General features: G+C 35.8%; 2 protein-coding genes across 4 annotated transcripts in view; one reads left to right on the top strand and one right to left on the bottom strand.

Moving 5' to 3' along the window:
- Window positions 1–16,513, top strand: part of Ph4alphaefb (prolyl 4-hydroxylase subunit alpha-1) — a 103,449-nt gene that overhangs the window by 75,359 nt on the left and 11,577 nt on the right. For all 3 annotated transcript variants that reach the window (XM_074247550.1, XM_074247548.1, XM_074247549.1), the window contains one exon: window positions 6,077–6,309. In XM_074247550.1, the coding sequence (XP_074103651.1) occupies window positions 6,122–6,309 (188 nt within the window). In that variant the 5' untranslated portion in view covers window positions 6,077–6,121. The remainder of the gene's footprint in view (window positions 1–6,076; window positions 6,310–16,513) is intronic.
- Window positions 11,256–15,497, bottom strand: LOC141530453 (putative helicase with zinc finger domain). The gene is made up of 4 exons (XM_074247547.1): window positions 14,278–15,497; window positions 13,390–14,076; window positions 12,591–13,106; window positions 11,256–12,214 (listed from the first exon to the last, which is right to left on the bottom strand). The coding sequence occupies exons 1-4, from the start codon at window positions 15,226–15,228 to the stop codon at window positions 11,645–11,647; spliced, it is 2,724 nt and encodes a 907-aa protein (XP_074103648.1). The 5' UTR covers window positions 15,229–15,497; the 3' UTR covers window positions 11,256–11,644.

Here is a 16,513-nt window from a genome sequence, read left to right as displayed (position 1 = left end):
CAAAGGAGTGACAATAAAAAAGTTGGAAGAAGAATGAAAGGTATAAAAGTAACATTATATTTTAATAATTAGATATCAAAAAGCTGAATAGTTTTCAGAAGCACATAATATCAGTGCTTACCTGTAATATACCCTTAACTTCCTTCTTCGTAGAGCCTCATATATAAAGCTAAAGCCGAGCCAAGCCGGGGTGTATTTCACGAAATCAGCAAAAAAGAGACAGGCATTTTGACGTGGGTTATCGGTGAGGATTCAACAAGAAGGCATTTTACGTCGTCCGAAAAGCCAATAGCTGAGTTGCGATAAATCCCATCCATAGAGGAAATCTAGTGAAGCGATCTTCTCGAGTATAGCTCGCTTCGATAGAACCCCCGACCCCCGGCATATAACACCTAACCGGGTGAAGAGAAAACGAGTAGAAAACTAAATCCATCAGCAAACACTTGACGCTTTTTTAGTTGTATATATTCTATGTTATTTCATTTACTTTCTGCTTCGCTTAAACCCATTATATTACTTTATATTATATTATATTATATTATATTATATTATATTATATTATATTATATTATATTAGCTGACTGACGATAAAATTTACGCGATTCAAAATTTAACTTGTCACTGGCAGACAACCAACGACAGGCGAGTGTGACGGTGAAGGGCTCTACCCAAAACAAAAAGAAGACAAGCAAAGCGCGAAATGAATGAAGAATGTTATGCTTGATAACAGATAGAATAACCGGGTGTTTAAACAAAGAGGAGTTTAACAACGTGGTTAAGCCGTTCACCGTGCTCGATAATTTGTTCGACAGTCGCGTCCTCCATGTTTACAAACGTGATTCCATCGGACAAATAAAACATGCGGCATTTTGCACCAGCGTACCTGCAGATAAAGAGTAGTTGTGGAGAAGTAGCAATAGCTGTTAGCTGATGCAACAATACAACCAGTAGTGAAGCAGAACTAGTGCAGTATCAAACCCAGAAGCAGCAGTAGACAACACACGACAAATGAACGCATTCGTGCTTGTAAACGATCACTGCGAAGACGAATTCACGAGCGAGTTTACTTTCACAATAAAACATTTGTGTTTCATCTATCAGTCACTCTGTTTTATTACCTGTCTCTCTATCTGTGTTTGCTTTTTTGGTTTGTTATTTATTTATTTTTTTTTTTTTTTCGATTTTGTTTTTTATTTTTTTATCCGTCCACCTTCTACATACTTGGTTTTATTTTTATTTTTATTTTATTTCCACTGCGACAGCGCTTTGTCTGATAAAGAGGAGGTGAAAATATTGTTTGGGAATGTGCTGGATACAAATGAATGCAAAATGTGAGTACTCGAATGCGGCATCCCCCAAAGAAAAAGTGGGGATGACTCTCGCGAGAAGGGTTGAAGGGTAAGGGGTGGCCCAATGGATATGGATAACAGTGACAGACGATAGAAACTCGGAAAATCCTCAGAGGACCGTGAGCGTGTTCCCAAATTTGAATGGATACATGAGAGTGTGTCCAAAACAGAACCGGACACCCGATGCTGCGGATTCTCTCGAGGCCTCGCCGGGACAAAGGGGCCTGCGGTTACATACATTCACTGTTTCTCCACACGACCCTATTCTATCCTCCATCCTTTAGTATGTTATGTTCTGCTGTCCTATATTGCACTTTATCACCATGCTCGTCTATATATCTAGTTTAGTATCTAGTATCTCCTTGTTCTCTCGGATGCCTGGGCAGAGACTCCAACTCGTACTCGGTTCGACTGTTTGGCCCCTTCTATTTATCAGAAACACCCCTGCTGTGTACAGCAACTTGGCAACAGGACGCGTTCTATCCTACCAGTAAACGCATTGTCCTGATTATTATTCTGTATTTGAGTTTGGACAATCGAATTTTCCGATCCTCACGTAACCATCTAACCATAATCATTCGCTACTATGTCAATGGTTAATTTAATGATTTCATCTGTAGATGTATATATTGTTGTTATTATTATTATTTTAATATTCTGTATTACATTCTAGAATATTTGATCTTATCGGTAAGAAAAATAAAATAGTAATTAAAAAAAAATGTTTTTTTTGTAAAAAGTCAGTTTTAAGCCTTATTGAACGTTATTATCATTATCCTTATAACAATAACTTACAATTATCAATAGCGTCTACAGAACACACCTAACATCACTCACTGGGCAATTACCACCTAACTGTTTACCTTTAATAAATTATCAACCCGTAGTTAAAAAGTTTCAAACGATTCCCGCCTTTTATTTTCCTTAACCACTTAACAAATTGATCTATTGTAATTAAACTTTACTAATTAAGTGGTAAAGTTGCTAAATTAATAGAAGAAGAAGAAATAATCTGAATTTAAAATATAAAGGAAAGTTTAATAGTTCTTTTAACTTTAATTGAAGGCGTTGAATAAAACGGTGGCTACACACAGTTGATTTAATTTCAGTGTCCTTTCCTTCTTCTACTCTGTCACATTTTATTCAAAAGACTTTTTAACATTAATTTCAATCATTTGTTCGTTATTTCATTGAGACCGGCTTTTTCCGGTATTTTTTTTTTTTTTATTAAATTCACAATTTTCCCAATTAAAAACATTTCCTTCATTTAAATCATAACCTCTTCCTTTTCCTCTTACCAAGTAAAAACAACCCTTTCCTTTCCCAAATGATATAAAAAAAAAAAAGGAAACTTCCATGTATGGTATTGTATAAACCCACACATTTCCTAGAGCATTTTCCTAATTATTAAAAACTTAAACTACTTGCATTAGCAAATTTAAGTCACGAGTTAACGAGAAAGCGATCCTCCATTTCGCCGTAGCTTTTTCTCGTCGCGAGCGTCCTCAGGCTGAGTCTCAGCTTTATGACCCGTATCCCTTGGATGAAAAACGAGCGTGTTCAGCAAGATGATCGTCAAAGAGCACACCAGGAGCATTTAACCCGGGTAGCGCCCACACTAAAGAAGAGTACATAACTCCTCCCCCTAAGTAGATGCGGGATATGTATGCAAGGCATAAATAGGGGTAGTAGCAGTTACAGCTTACAGTGAGTCGAGGAGCTTCCACTGGTGGTGGGCATCACAATTTCCTCTTTTATCCAACCACTGTATAATACGCGGCCTTACAACCACCAACCAACCATCTACATCCTTTTTCTTTCGCAACCACCACGCGGTCCTGCAGTTCTTTGCCGAGCCACCCTTTACAAGCACCCGGTAATCGCGTTCCCAGACTTTTCCTCCCCTTTTCCTTTTCCTCTTCCTCCACGGGCTCCAAACGGAGGGAAACCTATTCTTTAAGGTGCCGCTTAATTAACGCCACTCTTAAGAGTTTCTAAGAGCCAGTTCCATACCACCAGTAAGACAGTCTCTAACGTCTCTTTTCATCCCCCAGTTTTCACCCTTTCTCCCCTTGAACCTCCTCTTGCCTTAAGCTGCTGCTGCTGCTGCTGCACTTATCAGAGCCATTTTTTTCTCCTTCAACTTACTTGCTCGAGATATCCTTTGACTTATCCAACTACAAGCTGCACATCATACATAACTTCAGTTTCCCTTTTTCTAGCGCTGAAAAGTACTAACGTCAATAGTGCTCTCAAAAACCTACGAAATAACAGAAAGTAAATCGTCGATCCTTCTATCTAACTATACTCTTTCTTTCATATAAATTCCTTCTCCTTTAAGTACCAAGAAAATTTAAAACTTTCTCGTTAAGTAGAAAAATAGTAGATAGTTCCAGCCCCTTAGTATTTATGCCCCTAAGGTTAAAGAGTAAAACAAAACGTCCGTTTAAAAGAAGAATAATGAATTTATCGGTTATTACTCAGCTCCTCGGAGCTTGGTTATCAATCACCAAACTTTACCGGGCTGTTTTATTTCACCAGACTGACAAATTGAGGCATTAATGTACCGATAAAAATGTCCTACCGAGATAACCAGATAAAAATAATTAATTAGCCGGGTAATTCGCTGGGAGTTATCCTGGTGCGTAAAAAGGGGGATAATAATAGTTAATAATGATTATTTTATTATTATTATTATTATTATTATTTAAAAACAACGCCTACATTAAGGTTACTTTAACAACAGTAGTAAAAATGATGGTATAGTTGGCAATAAGCCGGAGGCTATTAAAAATATAAATAAGTAATTTGTGGTATTTGCACGCCCGAGTGGATAAAACTAATCAATAGTGTTTATTTGAATAAATCTGAAAAGCAAACGCATGTTGATCTAGTACTGTTTCAAATATATATGTATATACTTGTATTAGCGCGCAATTGTATTTGTACATGAATTAATAAATACATTAAATGATTACGGGGGTTTAAGTGAAGAGATGACTACCGATTTCGGTTTGGTTTATATTATTGTATTTGCATAAATACAAATATATACTTCCGTTTATTTACAATCAGTTAGACAACTTGTACTAAAATTACATTACAAACTACCATTAAATTTATCCTGTTATTATGTATCAATTACTGCTTGGCTTAAAGTGTATTAATGAAAAAAAAAAAAAAAAATATAAAATAAAAATAAACAAATAAGAAAGGGAAACTTTGATTTTAAATAATTCACAAGCACTATTAGCGATAATGATAATTATGAAGTCGGCTTATGTTAAATTTTAAACCACTCAAATGAATAATAAAATGCCTTTGATAATCTGAAAATAATTCTTCATCCTTTTATGGAAATGAATTATACGCAAATGTTCAATAATAAAGTGACTTTAAATGCTACACGAGAAAGTGAAGCTTTTGAGAGGATACCGACAATGAAATAAACCGGATTGAGTGTATAAATGAAGAGAGAGAACATTAAAGCCAAGAGAATGAAACCAATGACCAGAGCACAAAAGTACAGTCCCGGTACTTTTGGATGCTAGGGACAGGATAAATCAAGAGATGAGCGTGGGAGGGGCTTTTAATTAGTTGGTTCACTCGGGTCATCGTCCGGCCGTGGATGTGGATGAGGACTTTAATCCCACCAAAAGTTTCCATCTGCAGTGCCTCGGGCACCAGTCTCTCGGTACACTTCTTCTCCACTTACACTGAGGATGAGAATGTGGAATCATCCGCTGTATACTGTACTAGGTATATACTCACCCTTGACTCAGTCCATGATGAGTTTCATCCACGGTCCAGTCTGCCAGGTGTAAATTCAGCAGTGGCGCCTCGACTTTCCAAACACGATTACGGGATTTTTTCTTAATTTGCAACTAAGCAGTTCCCTTTAAAAGAAACGGCTTAAGAACTTTTAGCGTCCACCCCTTTTAACATTCTTCACTTCCACTCTTTCTTCTGTAGCTACCGGTTCCCGCTCCTTCTTTCTACAAGCACTTCTTTAGCTCTTTGATAACAAGGGCGGTGCGTTCCTCTTTCCTCTGTCCTCAGCTTCAGTCTTGTACAGGATGTTCCTCGCAACATTTTAGCCACTCTTGGTTTGGCTCTTGTTCTTATACTTCTTAACAGAAACTTTGGTTAGCAAGTAAGAGCAAGGGGTTCCTTTTCCTCTTGCTCTTTTTCACTCATCTCACACACTGCTTCTTTCCTTCTTATTTCCCTATTCCAGTTCTTGGTTGTTGGTACTTTACTCCTGCATCAGCGGACTCGAGACTTGGCTCTCGCTGGTACACGCGCCTCGTCATGTTAAACTTTAGGCCGGGATTCACGGAAGGAAGTACACGTAAATTATACAAGGACAGTTATAGTCGAGAATTGGGATGGAAAGATAGAGGAGTAGAGTACATAGCCAAGCAACAACACCAGCCGTGACATATACTGATATCATAGAAGAAACTCACTTAATTCAGAAGTTATTAACAAAATTTATCAAAACTTTTTTGATGACTTTTCATAATCAAAGCTTGTAAATTAATAATCAATTTTGGCTACAACACGCCCGTTGGTTACAGCCTTTGTGCTCTTCACACCCTATTTATTGTAAAATTAATTAATTACTCATGCTTGTGAGAAACAATGTCTAGTAATTAAGCTTAACAATAGCGCGTATTAACTGGTGAATAAAAGTCTAATTGAAGATATCTATTGTGTGTTTTCAGAACTCAAACAATTTATAAAATAGATAAGACAAGGAGAGCCCGAAAATGTCGCCATTTCCGGTACTTGTGACAGTGGTGACACTAGTCCTGGTATCTTTCGTTTCCATCGGAAATGGCGAACTTTACACTGCACTTGCTGATATGGAAGAACTCCTGGAAACTGAGTCCGTGCTCATTGACACTCTCCATGGATACATAAAAGTTCAGGAACAGCGACTCGCTATATTGAGAAGGTAATTTTAATAATTGAATATGATTTTTTGCCTAGGGTATCTTTTGAGCTGAAGCCGCGATAGGCTTTTCGTAGTTTTTTATTAATTAGTACTATCACATGTTTTAAATTCAAAGTTTTAATTATGCAAAATTTCAATATTTTTTTTTTTTAATTTAGTCAAGTTATTATCTTGTCATAATTTACTCGGCTGTCATTTCAAACATATATAAATTGACATTTCTCAGATTTTGTCAAAATTGTCTTCTATAAAAAAAAAAAAAAAAAAAAAAGGCACTATAAATTGATAGAAAATTTATTTTCAATACATGAGATATTGACAAGAATATTTATAAGGAAATAACAAAGTTTGTAAAATTTCAATTTTCAAACTACATTTTCTACTTTTTTCCACAAAGTATTCATTTTCTATAAATTATAATTAAAACAGTAATTTTTCAACTGTTCTTTCTAAATTTGGGCTTTTAACATTTAACATTCGATAATGATGAATCATTCCACAGAGTAATAACCAAAATACCAATTCGAAAACATCATACCCCACAAAAATAATGAGTCAATTCAATTTCACTCGTCCGAAATGAGCTACTCACCCCTTTATGCCCAGAGCTTTCCAGTAATTAATTACTTCTCTAATCATTAATCATTAATGACTAATCTGAAAATGATAAATCAACAATAACGCAGGAATGATATTCGGCTAAAATCTAAATGCATATGTTGATTGATTGAACAGCCGTCACCACGAAAGCCCTTTCAAATAGAAAAGTTTCTCTATCGTAGCTAAGTATGTATACATAGTATAGAAACATATATAATTCAGGAGGTCTGGATGTGGGCGAGAGTGAGATTGAAAAACCGCACAGCTGAGAGGTATTGAATGAAAGACAGGAAAAGTTTCTTCGTTACACGTCGGTCTATTGATTCGATCGTTAAGCAATATTCTCTCTCCACCTCTCCGGGGAGTAGCACCAAAACCATCAAAGCTTTGGCTGTTTCCACACTACTTTGTGTCCCAACATAGCCTGTTCTAATACTAGTTCTAGCACTAATACCAATAGCAATTGGAGCATCAGCAGTAATAGCAGCTCTACTTGAGCATTGAAAGTTGCTGAATAGGGTCCGGCGATCGGCGAAATCAGGTGGACAGTCTTATACAATAATAATACCAAAATGGTTGTGGTAGTCGATGAATCCGATTCGGAAGTTCTCATTGGGTTGTGCTAGTGTACCAGCTCGAAACGACATTTAATGCATAATCATGGGTGTTCTGGGGTCCTCGATTGCTTACATTCCTCATATTCGTTCAATTCCCTGAGTGTTGATAGGACACGTTGAAAAGGGTAAAGACGTGGAGCGGACATGCTCAAATATCGAATCTACCAGAAAGAGAAGAAATTATCGAAAATACAGTTTGGAATGTTATAATTTAAACTTTCACTCAGTTCCTCATCCTCGTTTTATACTTTACTCGTTACCCTCGTCTTTAAATCACTTTCAAAACTACGATAATTCCCCTCTGGTCTACCTGATCAATTCTGCATTGACATCAGTTTTATTCAAGACATATTTCCTTTCCGGTTCACGATTCTTCCGTTAAATTCACAAACTCCCTTTACTTCACAGCTCACTCTACTGGCTGGTAGTCCTTCGAGAGTTATTCGAGACTAAGGAATAGAAGGGACTGTTTTATTCTTGAATAATAATGATAAAATGAGTTTAAGAATATAGAAAATCAGAGACTCTTATTACATAAGTCGTCAAAAGTTTTATTAGCATAGGAGCTAAGTCAATTGGATACAATAAAATTTATTGGTAATTTCGCGCCGTTCAATTTATGTTGTCGGAGTGTAAGCAGCAGTGCCAGAGGAATCGTTGACTGTGACACCATAAACCACTGACGAGTCAGGATCGAGAATGTATAGGCGCTCCTTATACAGGCTACAAGAGATTTTACTTTTTATTCGTAATGTAATGTAAGTATGGAACACCTATACCACGACTTGTTCTTCTTCTCTCTTACGCCCCCAGAAATCTAACTTAATACATACTTCTCTTAGCTACCTTCTGGTGTAGCAGACTCTGATATTCGTTTGGAAACTATCTTAAGGCATTTGCTGGGCTGCGATTTATCGGCGACCCATGCGCTTCAGCCCATCAGGACATAATTTCTCCAAGTTTCTACGTAGAGTGTGTAAAGTTTGATCACAAGATTCACTATCCACCGTCTTACTTTCGCAACCTACTGTAGTGTTCTACTTTATCTTTATCTTTTTCTCTCCTTATTTTATTATTCTCGCTTGCTTTGAATTCTATTACACATCACTTTACTCATACCATTGCCATCATATTCTCTTCATCATTTATTTTTCTTTTTACTTTTCAGACTTCTTCTTCTTCTTCTTCTTCTTCTTTTACTTCAACTTCTTCTTTGTCATCTTTCTCGCCAGCATACCTTGACAGTTGTGTGTTTAGAACCACAAGAGATGTAGAGTACATTTGCATTCTAAGCGTATGCAGACTCGAGAACTCATTTTTCACAACTTTCATTCCTACTACACATGTGGTTACATCTTCTTCGCCGCTTTACTTTACGCTCACTTCTCTATTTATCTATATCTCTTCGCGAGAAATAAAATAAATAAACTTTAAAAAAAAGCTTGAAAAAACATTTGACTCTGGGATCTAAATTTTAGGTAAAATAAACTTTAAAACTCCGATATAAGAGAAGTGAAAAAAAAAATTTTTTTAACGAACTTAAAATTTCATTGAAAAATAAAATATAAAAAATCCTGTGAAAATTAGGATCCTTGATATAGAAATTTTCTATTCAAATAAGATGAGAAAAAATATTTTTAAACTTTTGAATTTTATATCTTGCCTCACAAGCAAGATATCAACTATAGCGCCATAAAAATTTTTTATATAAAAGTGAACGCTCCGCAAAGAAGGGCTCTTATGATTTTTTGGAAAAATGTATTTTTTAAAAATTATTCGAGGTTAAAGTTGACCGTAGCCTAATTGGCAGATTTTCTTGCATTTTTAACGAAATGATTTTTATTTAAACGAAAATTCATTTATTTTTAAGAACGTCTATCTACTAATAAAAAATATATATCGCGCCAATTGGTAAGTTGCTTGTAAGACGAAGCTTAAAAATATTTTTAGTTAAAAAATAAGGGCTCAAACTTCGACATAATCTTCATTTTGATATTCTCTGACGTAATTCCAAGATTATTTGAAAAAAAAATTTTTTTTTCGCCTTTTTGAACCCACCTCAACGTATGTATATTTTTAATAACTTATTACTCGACTATTTCTACCGTCATTATTTCCGGCTTAATTTTTACGTAAACAGCGAACAATAACATTGACGAATGGTAGTCAGAAAATCACAGATAATCTTTCGTATCCCAGGCGCCGATGATGTGAAATAATGAAAGATAATGACACAACGAACAACGAACGGGAATTAGTAGTCGAGCGTCAATTACCGCATGCGTGTGTCTCTGACAATGCGGATAAACAGATGACTAATTAGTAACGTGGACAGTAGCTAGATCGGTTATGCTATGGTAGTACAGTAGAGATTAGTAATTTATCGATAATCCACAGTGAAATACTACAGTCACCATCTCTATACCTATGTACCTATATAAATATACCGAGACAGAATAGGAATAGATATAGAGTATAGAAATAAAAAATAAAGTATAAAGCTTGGAACCGGATAATGGAAGCCAGGATTATTGGTTAGCGTATTTGCTTTTGTTGAGCTCAACCAGCGTATCTTTGTGGATGCAGTGATGGTCACTACAGGATGCCATTGGATCCATCGGGTGCAGTCTACTCTGCTAGCTGCACTAACATACAATGTCATCCGACCAATGTCCACCAGAAACACCAACAGCTTATCTGTTAGTGACGCAATAGGGACGTAACTATCTATCTATTCATCTATCCATCACTCCTTTCCCTAAATATATAACTATATATATATATATATATATATATATATATATATATATATATATATATATATATATATATATATATATATATATATATATATATATATATATATATATATATATATATATATATATAATATGTACACATATATACATATTTCCATCGATATACAATTAAACCAGCTGCATTCGCGTCACAGAGAGTAAACCGGGCATTCATCCACCGACAGACAATTACGACCCTATGCGCAATATATTTTTAATATATATATATATATTTAAATATCCTCTCTTTCCGTCGCATCGCCATTGACGTAACACATTTTTAGACATAAAACCAACCTACCCACTACTGCATAAAGGAGAATAATCGAGAATTTTTATGGACTGAGTGTAATTTTAGACACAAAAAGAGCTACTCATCGCCTCTTCTATTCTACGTTAGTACTTGCACAAATACTATACTGAGCGTTATTGGAAACCGTACTGTACTGGTAAAATAAAAAAAATAGATACGTGTGTGGGTTTATAAAGAACGCCTGAGAAAAGAGCACCGACCACCACACAGACAGCCCAGTTTTGATGGTAGACCGCATTGGTTAACTCGCCCGTCCGCATATTGAACGCTTTGCTCGTATCCGCGTTTCAAAAGTTGCTTTTTTCTTTAAAATTGAAAATTGTTAAATTTCACGAGCTTACTTTTTTTCAGGCTTAACACCCCGGCATAGGGATTAGCCAAAGCTTGTACATCTTTTCAAGAGCTTTTACCGTAGTTATCTGTACTCGGTTTTAAATGAAGTTTTTTATTTAACTATTGGTTACAAGCAGGTAGTTAAAATAAAAAAAAACCAGATTCTGATAATGATAAATATATAATAAAACTTTTAATGGTAATTAATTAAATTTATAGTATTATATATTTATCATTAATCTTATCAATTTTAGTATTTTTGTTTTAAATTTTTTTATTATTATATTTACTATATTTATTCACTTATAAAAATTATACAGATGCATTATTACAATATTAACCATGCTTTATAAATCTATTGGCCAACTTGATAGTCATTATTGTTGTTGTAATTATAATTATTTGTTTATTATCATAATCGGCATATTCAATATATTCTTATTAAATCTTACATTGTACAATAATAATACATATATAATATATATATTTTGGTAATAATATATAATATATTTTATTTATATAATAATAATCCGGTATAATTTATTTATACTTGGTAATTAAAAAATAATCAATTAGATTCTAGCCTATAAAAAAGAAAATCTCAAAATATACTTATAAAATAAAATTAATTAAAATGAGATATATCCGTTGATATAAACTTAAATTATAACTACTTACACTTTTCGCGGTACAAACTCACGCGCAAGTGGATTAAGAGGTGCGCCAAGCGGTACCGGGGGCGCTAGGCTGTGCATCATGTGTTCTTTGAGTTGTAGATAAGGAATTCCCCAGACTTTAGCCTTTTGAAAGTATTTACCCCACAGAGAACGACACGGCCCGGTAGTTAGCAACGCCACGGGGTCACCGACGACCGCTACTAGCGCCTTGGCGCGAGTTATCGCGGTATTTAACAATCTAGGATTGGTCAAAAATCCATAATCACTCACACTGTTCTCCGCTGAGTATCGACAACAATTGCGCGTTCGCACCGTACTTATAAACACCGCGGTGAACTGTTTACCCTGGACATTAAGCACTCGCTCGACTGACACTGAAAATAATTTACGCTTACGCAACTCGTTTCGTATTCTTGCTACTTGCTCGGAGTAGTGGGCCAGTACTCCGATCGAGTCCTCGGAAAATGGACCCCATTCTTCGACCGGCCATCGGGACTTGAGAAATGCAATCTGCTTCGCTAGTTCTACTGCCTCTTCGTCGTTGTAGAAACCCGTCGAGAATTCTCCCTGAAAGAATTTAAAAAAAAAAAAAAAAAAAAACCATTAAGTAAATAAATAAATAAAATTATCATGATATGGTTTTAATAATTAATCGAGTAAAAAGTTAAATATTAAATTTAATGGTGTTGTTGACGTAAAAAAGTGTAATATATGGAATACATTAAAGTGTAATGCATCATTTCATAAACATGAAATAATAAAATACGTTTTGGCATTCATAGCTCGCTAGCTAGTAGCTAGCTAGATATTTAAATCATTCATTAATTCATGGCTCATATATTCAAAGATGAATTGAGATAAAAAATATTTAACGAGAGCAACGAGATAAGAACTAAAGATCGATGTAGTAAATAATAATAATTATTATTATTAAATACAGTACCTGAATTTCAGTTCCCGCGACGGCGTAAAAAATAAGCGGCTTGAAATTAGGCGCCTCAGGTAGCAGCGGGCCACTCGATTCAATTTCATTCCCATAGAACAAATTAGAGGTCAATTGCACAATAGCTGCGTGGGAGCGATAATTCTGACACAGGTTGATACGGCAGGGGTGCCGAGGTGGATATAGATTATGCAGTCTTTCTAGCAAGCTCATCCCCAATCCTCGTTCCTTTGACAGATCACTGTATACCTCGGGTGCTAGTTGCATCTGATCTCCGGACAAAATTAAACGCGTTCGGGCTCCGACCAGCGCCAAAGGCGTTATTGCCTCGCACTCTAATGCTTGTGCGGCTTCGTCAATAACAATATGCGTTGGCTCGTAATCCAATGCAATCAGACAGCTGGATGTTGCTAGAGTTGTGACGATCAGTCCACAGTTCTCGATGTCCTGCTTTGTCGGGTCGCAGAAGTAACCGTTCGGGTCTGTCAGACAGTACTTTCTCACTGTCGCGTGGACCTGAAAATTAAATCATTGAATATTAGATAAATTATTCATTAAATAATTGAGTTTTTTTTTTTTTTTTATTAAAAAATTTGTATATAAATAAACTTTAAATTGTGATTACAAAAGTTTAGTAAATCGCGAAAAAAAAGAAAGTTTAGCTGTAAAACTCGTACTTAAAATTTATTCATGAATCCTATCTAAATATTTCAATTTTTAAGCTTTTCTTTGTAACGAGATAAAAAATTTCAGTCGCTTAAATCTTAAATGTATATAAAATGTAAATTAAATAGCATACCGTATTTCTCAAGCGTCTCTTGTAGTAAATCCTCATAGGTTTAAGCCTTTCTTTTTTCGATCTTATGTACCACTCATCGAAGAACTCCTTGACATAAAGATCAGCGGCACTGTTGCTTTGCGTGCACAGCAGGACTTTGTTCAAAGGATTCTGATGCAAAATAATAAGCAACGCCTGAGCAATCGTAAAAGTCTTTCCGGTTCCGTAGGGTCCCAGGAGGAGAATTGGCGGCAGGTAGATGTGATTCGGAGCAATCATCAGCGTGAGTGCCTCGCGCTGTTTGTCATTCAGCCGGTTGTCCAGCAAATCATACCAGTCCTCATTTGACTCAGGAATCGGCGGTAACCGCATCGTCAGCTGGAAATTGGGGTCCGGAAAGACCAGTCTCTCGTCCGGCAGACAGTCGACAGCCCGATGCCACTCGCAAAATGGCATCCGGCTCAAGACAAATTGCACGTGCATCTTGACTTCAGTGTCCGGCTTGAGATTCAATCTTTCCACGCAGTGTTTTGACAGTCGCGCGTAAATCATGTAATTGCATTTATCCTCGACATGGGCTTCGAATATTTCTGATGATATTTCTGAATTATCGTCCGGGTTGTACATTTTAATCAGGATATTGTTGCAGCCTCTTAATAATAAGCGACCGCTTTTCATGTCTTCTGATATTCCACGACCTAGAGAGAGCTATTTAAAAAATAAACAAATATCCACTCTTATAATTTCTAATTTAATTTTCAAAAAAATAATAAAAAAAAAAAAAAAAAAAATTCTCACTGTTTTGATTTAAGAAAAAAATTTAACTCCAAATAATTTTTATTGATCAAAATAATTTTTTTTTTAAATGAAAGTCATTTTTATCAATATAATAATAAAGTTTAAACAAACCTGAGCAAACAATTCTCCAAGAGGCGCGTATTTAGCAGTTGTAGAACCATCAGTGTGTGAAGACAAAACATAACAAGAAGCGAGATGAAAGGAAACAATAGAATTGTACCTAGCAACTTGTTCATGTCTGGCCAACTCCTCGACAGCAATAAGCTCGTGCATCCTCCCGCGGTAATTTTTTCTCGTAAGACAGTTTTCTGTCAACGTTGCGTGCGACAGCATAAACAGTTCACCGAGATAAGGGTACGCTTTGCTGAGATTTTTCTCCCAGGTATCCTTTCCGGGTACGAAAGGCGACTCGAACGGATGAAAGTCCCCGGTGGTGTTCTTCAGGGACCAGACATGGGCCGTTTGGTTCAAAAAGTACCGGGTTGCCTCGTCGAGACGCGTCAGGTCGTTGAATGGCACAAAGTCCGCGCAAATTTTCCGTCTGACCACAGGGTAGCCCTCGAACCCGAAGAGGACGTTCTGGCGGAAGGTCCCGTGCTCGCCGGCCTCGAAGATGATGGTCACGAGGTACGAAATAACTGTTTCACCGATTAAATCTCGACGCGAGTCTCTGGTCACCGGGTCATACCACTCCTGGCCACCGTCGCAGTACCCGATATTTTTTCCGTCACGCTGGACGGTTTTTATGCTGAAGTTGTCGCGGTGCGCCTCCAGCGAGAGTGATAGGTTTCTCAGCTGGCGGCCCATTGTTCTGATCTCGAAGTGCCATGTCCATGCACAGCTAGACTTCTGGGTGCCGATACGCAAACTTAAGTCAGTATTGACGCCAATGGAGATGCTGGCTGGGTCGTTGTCTGTTATTATGGACTGCGGATCCCGGGATTTTATCCAGTCCCGGTGAACTCGCCGTGAAAATTCTCCAGATTGGTAATGGGTGTATTCGAGAGCGTCAACAGCGGACTCTGACTCCAAGTTGTCGTCGCCCAGCCGAACGTCGGCCATTGTTGCCTGCCTTCTATTCTACAACACTACTCCCAGCAATCCCAAGTTCGTGTCTCCTGAAACGTTTTATAACTTAATTACTTTTCTATTAGTAACACACTCACTCACTCAAGTTAGTTTTCGGTCGAACTTTTTATTTAACAACTGATTTTAATGTTTACATCGCTTTTTTATGGTTACTTCCACTTTTAATTACTAATATTAATGCAGGAGTTACCATCCACTATATCATGTGTTGTTCGCGGCTGCTGCGCCGATGGGATATTATTTTGCCGCGACCACATCGCGGGGCGTCGGCGCGGAGAAACATCACTCTCCTTAGATCTGCGCATGCTCCGATACCTACCGCAGTGATCTCGGTGCTGACATCTTTTGTACTGGATGGATTATGGATTTTCGGTGATAGATACAGTAGAAACTTTTTACTTTTTTCGTTTTGCGGGAAATTTAAATTTGTTGTTGAGTTAATAAATTTTTTTAAATTACAACAATACCATATATATATTTTTTTAATTAAAATTCATAAATTACAATTTAGTTTGTGATAATTTTTCAATAAATAATAAATAAAAAAAAATTTTTTTAATTTTTTTTTTTTTCTGCTTGCGGAATTTTTTTAATGACATCTATATTTTTTAAATTGAATTATAATGCAAAAAATTCCTCATGCAGAAATTAAAAAAAAATTATAATTGCCAATTTTTCAATATTTTTTTTATTGTAATTGGTTTTCTATAAAAATCTCAAAAATTGTAAGAACTATTTTTTTTTTTTATTTTATTTAATTTATTATTTAAACATTGCATTCCTAGTTTTTTGAATTTTTACATGAATAATTAATTTTTCAAATACTTTCATTTAAAAAAAAAATCCTGAAGATTAGATTCAGTATCAAAATTAAAAAAACAAAAATGTACACTTAATCGAATTATTTTTGAGTTAGAATATTGAATATCCATACGAACTTTATCCGAATATCGAAGTTAAGCGAAATTGAAGTACTATCCGCCTGTATCGAACTTTGCCGAATAGAATAAATCTAATTAAAGCTAGAGTGAATTCACCGAAAGGAGTTCTTGAATACAATTATCACACAGATAACTTCTGAACACACCATGAATATATAATACCTCGATGAGGATCAAATAAAAAATTATGACATTTTCATATAAATTATTATTATTACAAGAGTTTTGATCCCTATATGTAAATTCTTTTTCTTTTTTAATTAAGTTGTCAAGTTTCTTAACTTTTGAAATCTTTCTAGTTCTCAACTAGAATTTTC

This window comes from Cotesia typhae, unplaced genomic scaffold (assembly GCF_013202065.1).
Source record: "Cotesia typhae breed Kobodo isofemale line unplaced genomic scaffold, CoteBio_Ctyphae contig_5, whole genome shotgun sequence".
NCBI classification, from domain to species: domain Eukaryota; kingdom Metazoa; phylum Arthropoda; class Insecta; order Hymenoptera; family Braconidae; genus Cotesia; species Cotesia typhae.
This window is presented reverse-complemented; position numbering and strand designations above follow the sequence as displayed.

Bases quoted from the DNA above. Each gene is read 5' to 3' on its own strand.
- LOC141530453 (XM_074247547.1), bottom strand. From the start codon at position 15,228: ATGGCCGACGTTCGGCTGGGCGACGACAACTTGGAGTCAGAGTCCGCT. The intron at 14,077-14,277 runs GTTTGTTTAAAC...TTTTTTAAATAG, and splicing joins TTGGAGAATTGTTTGCTCAG to CTCTCTCTAGGTCGTGGAAT. The intron at 13,107-13,389 runs GTATGCTATTTA...TTTAATTTTCAG, and splicing joins AGAGACGCTTGAGAAATACG to GTCCACGCGACAGTGAGAAA.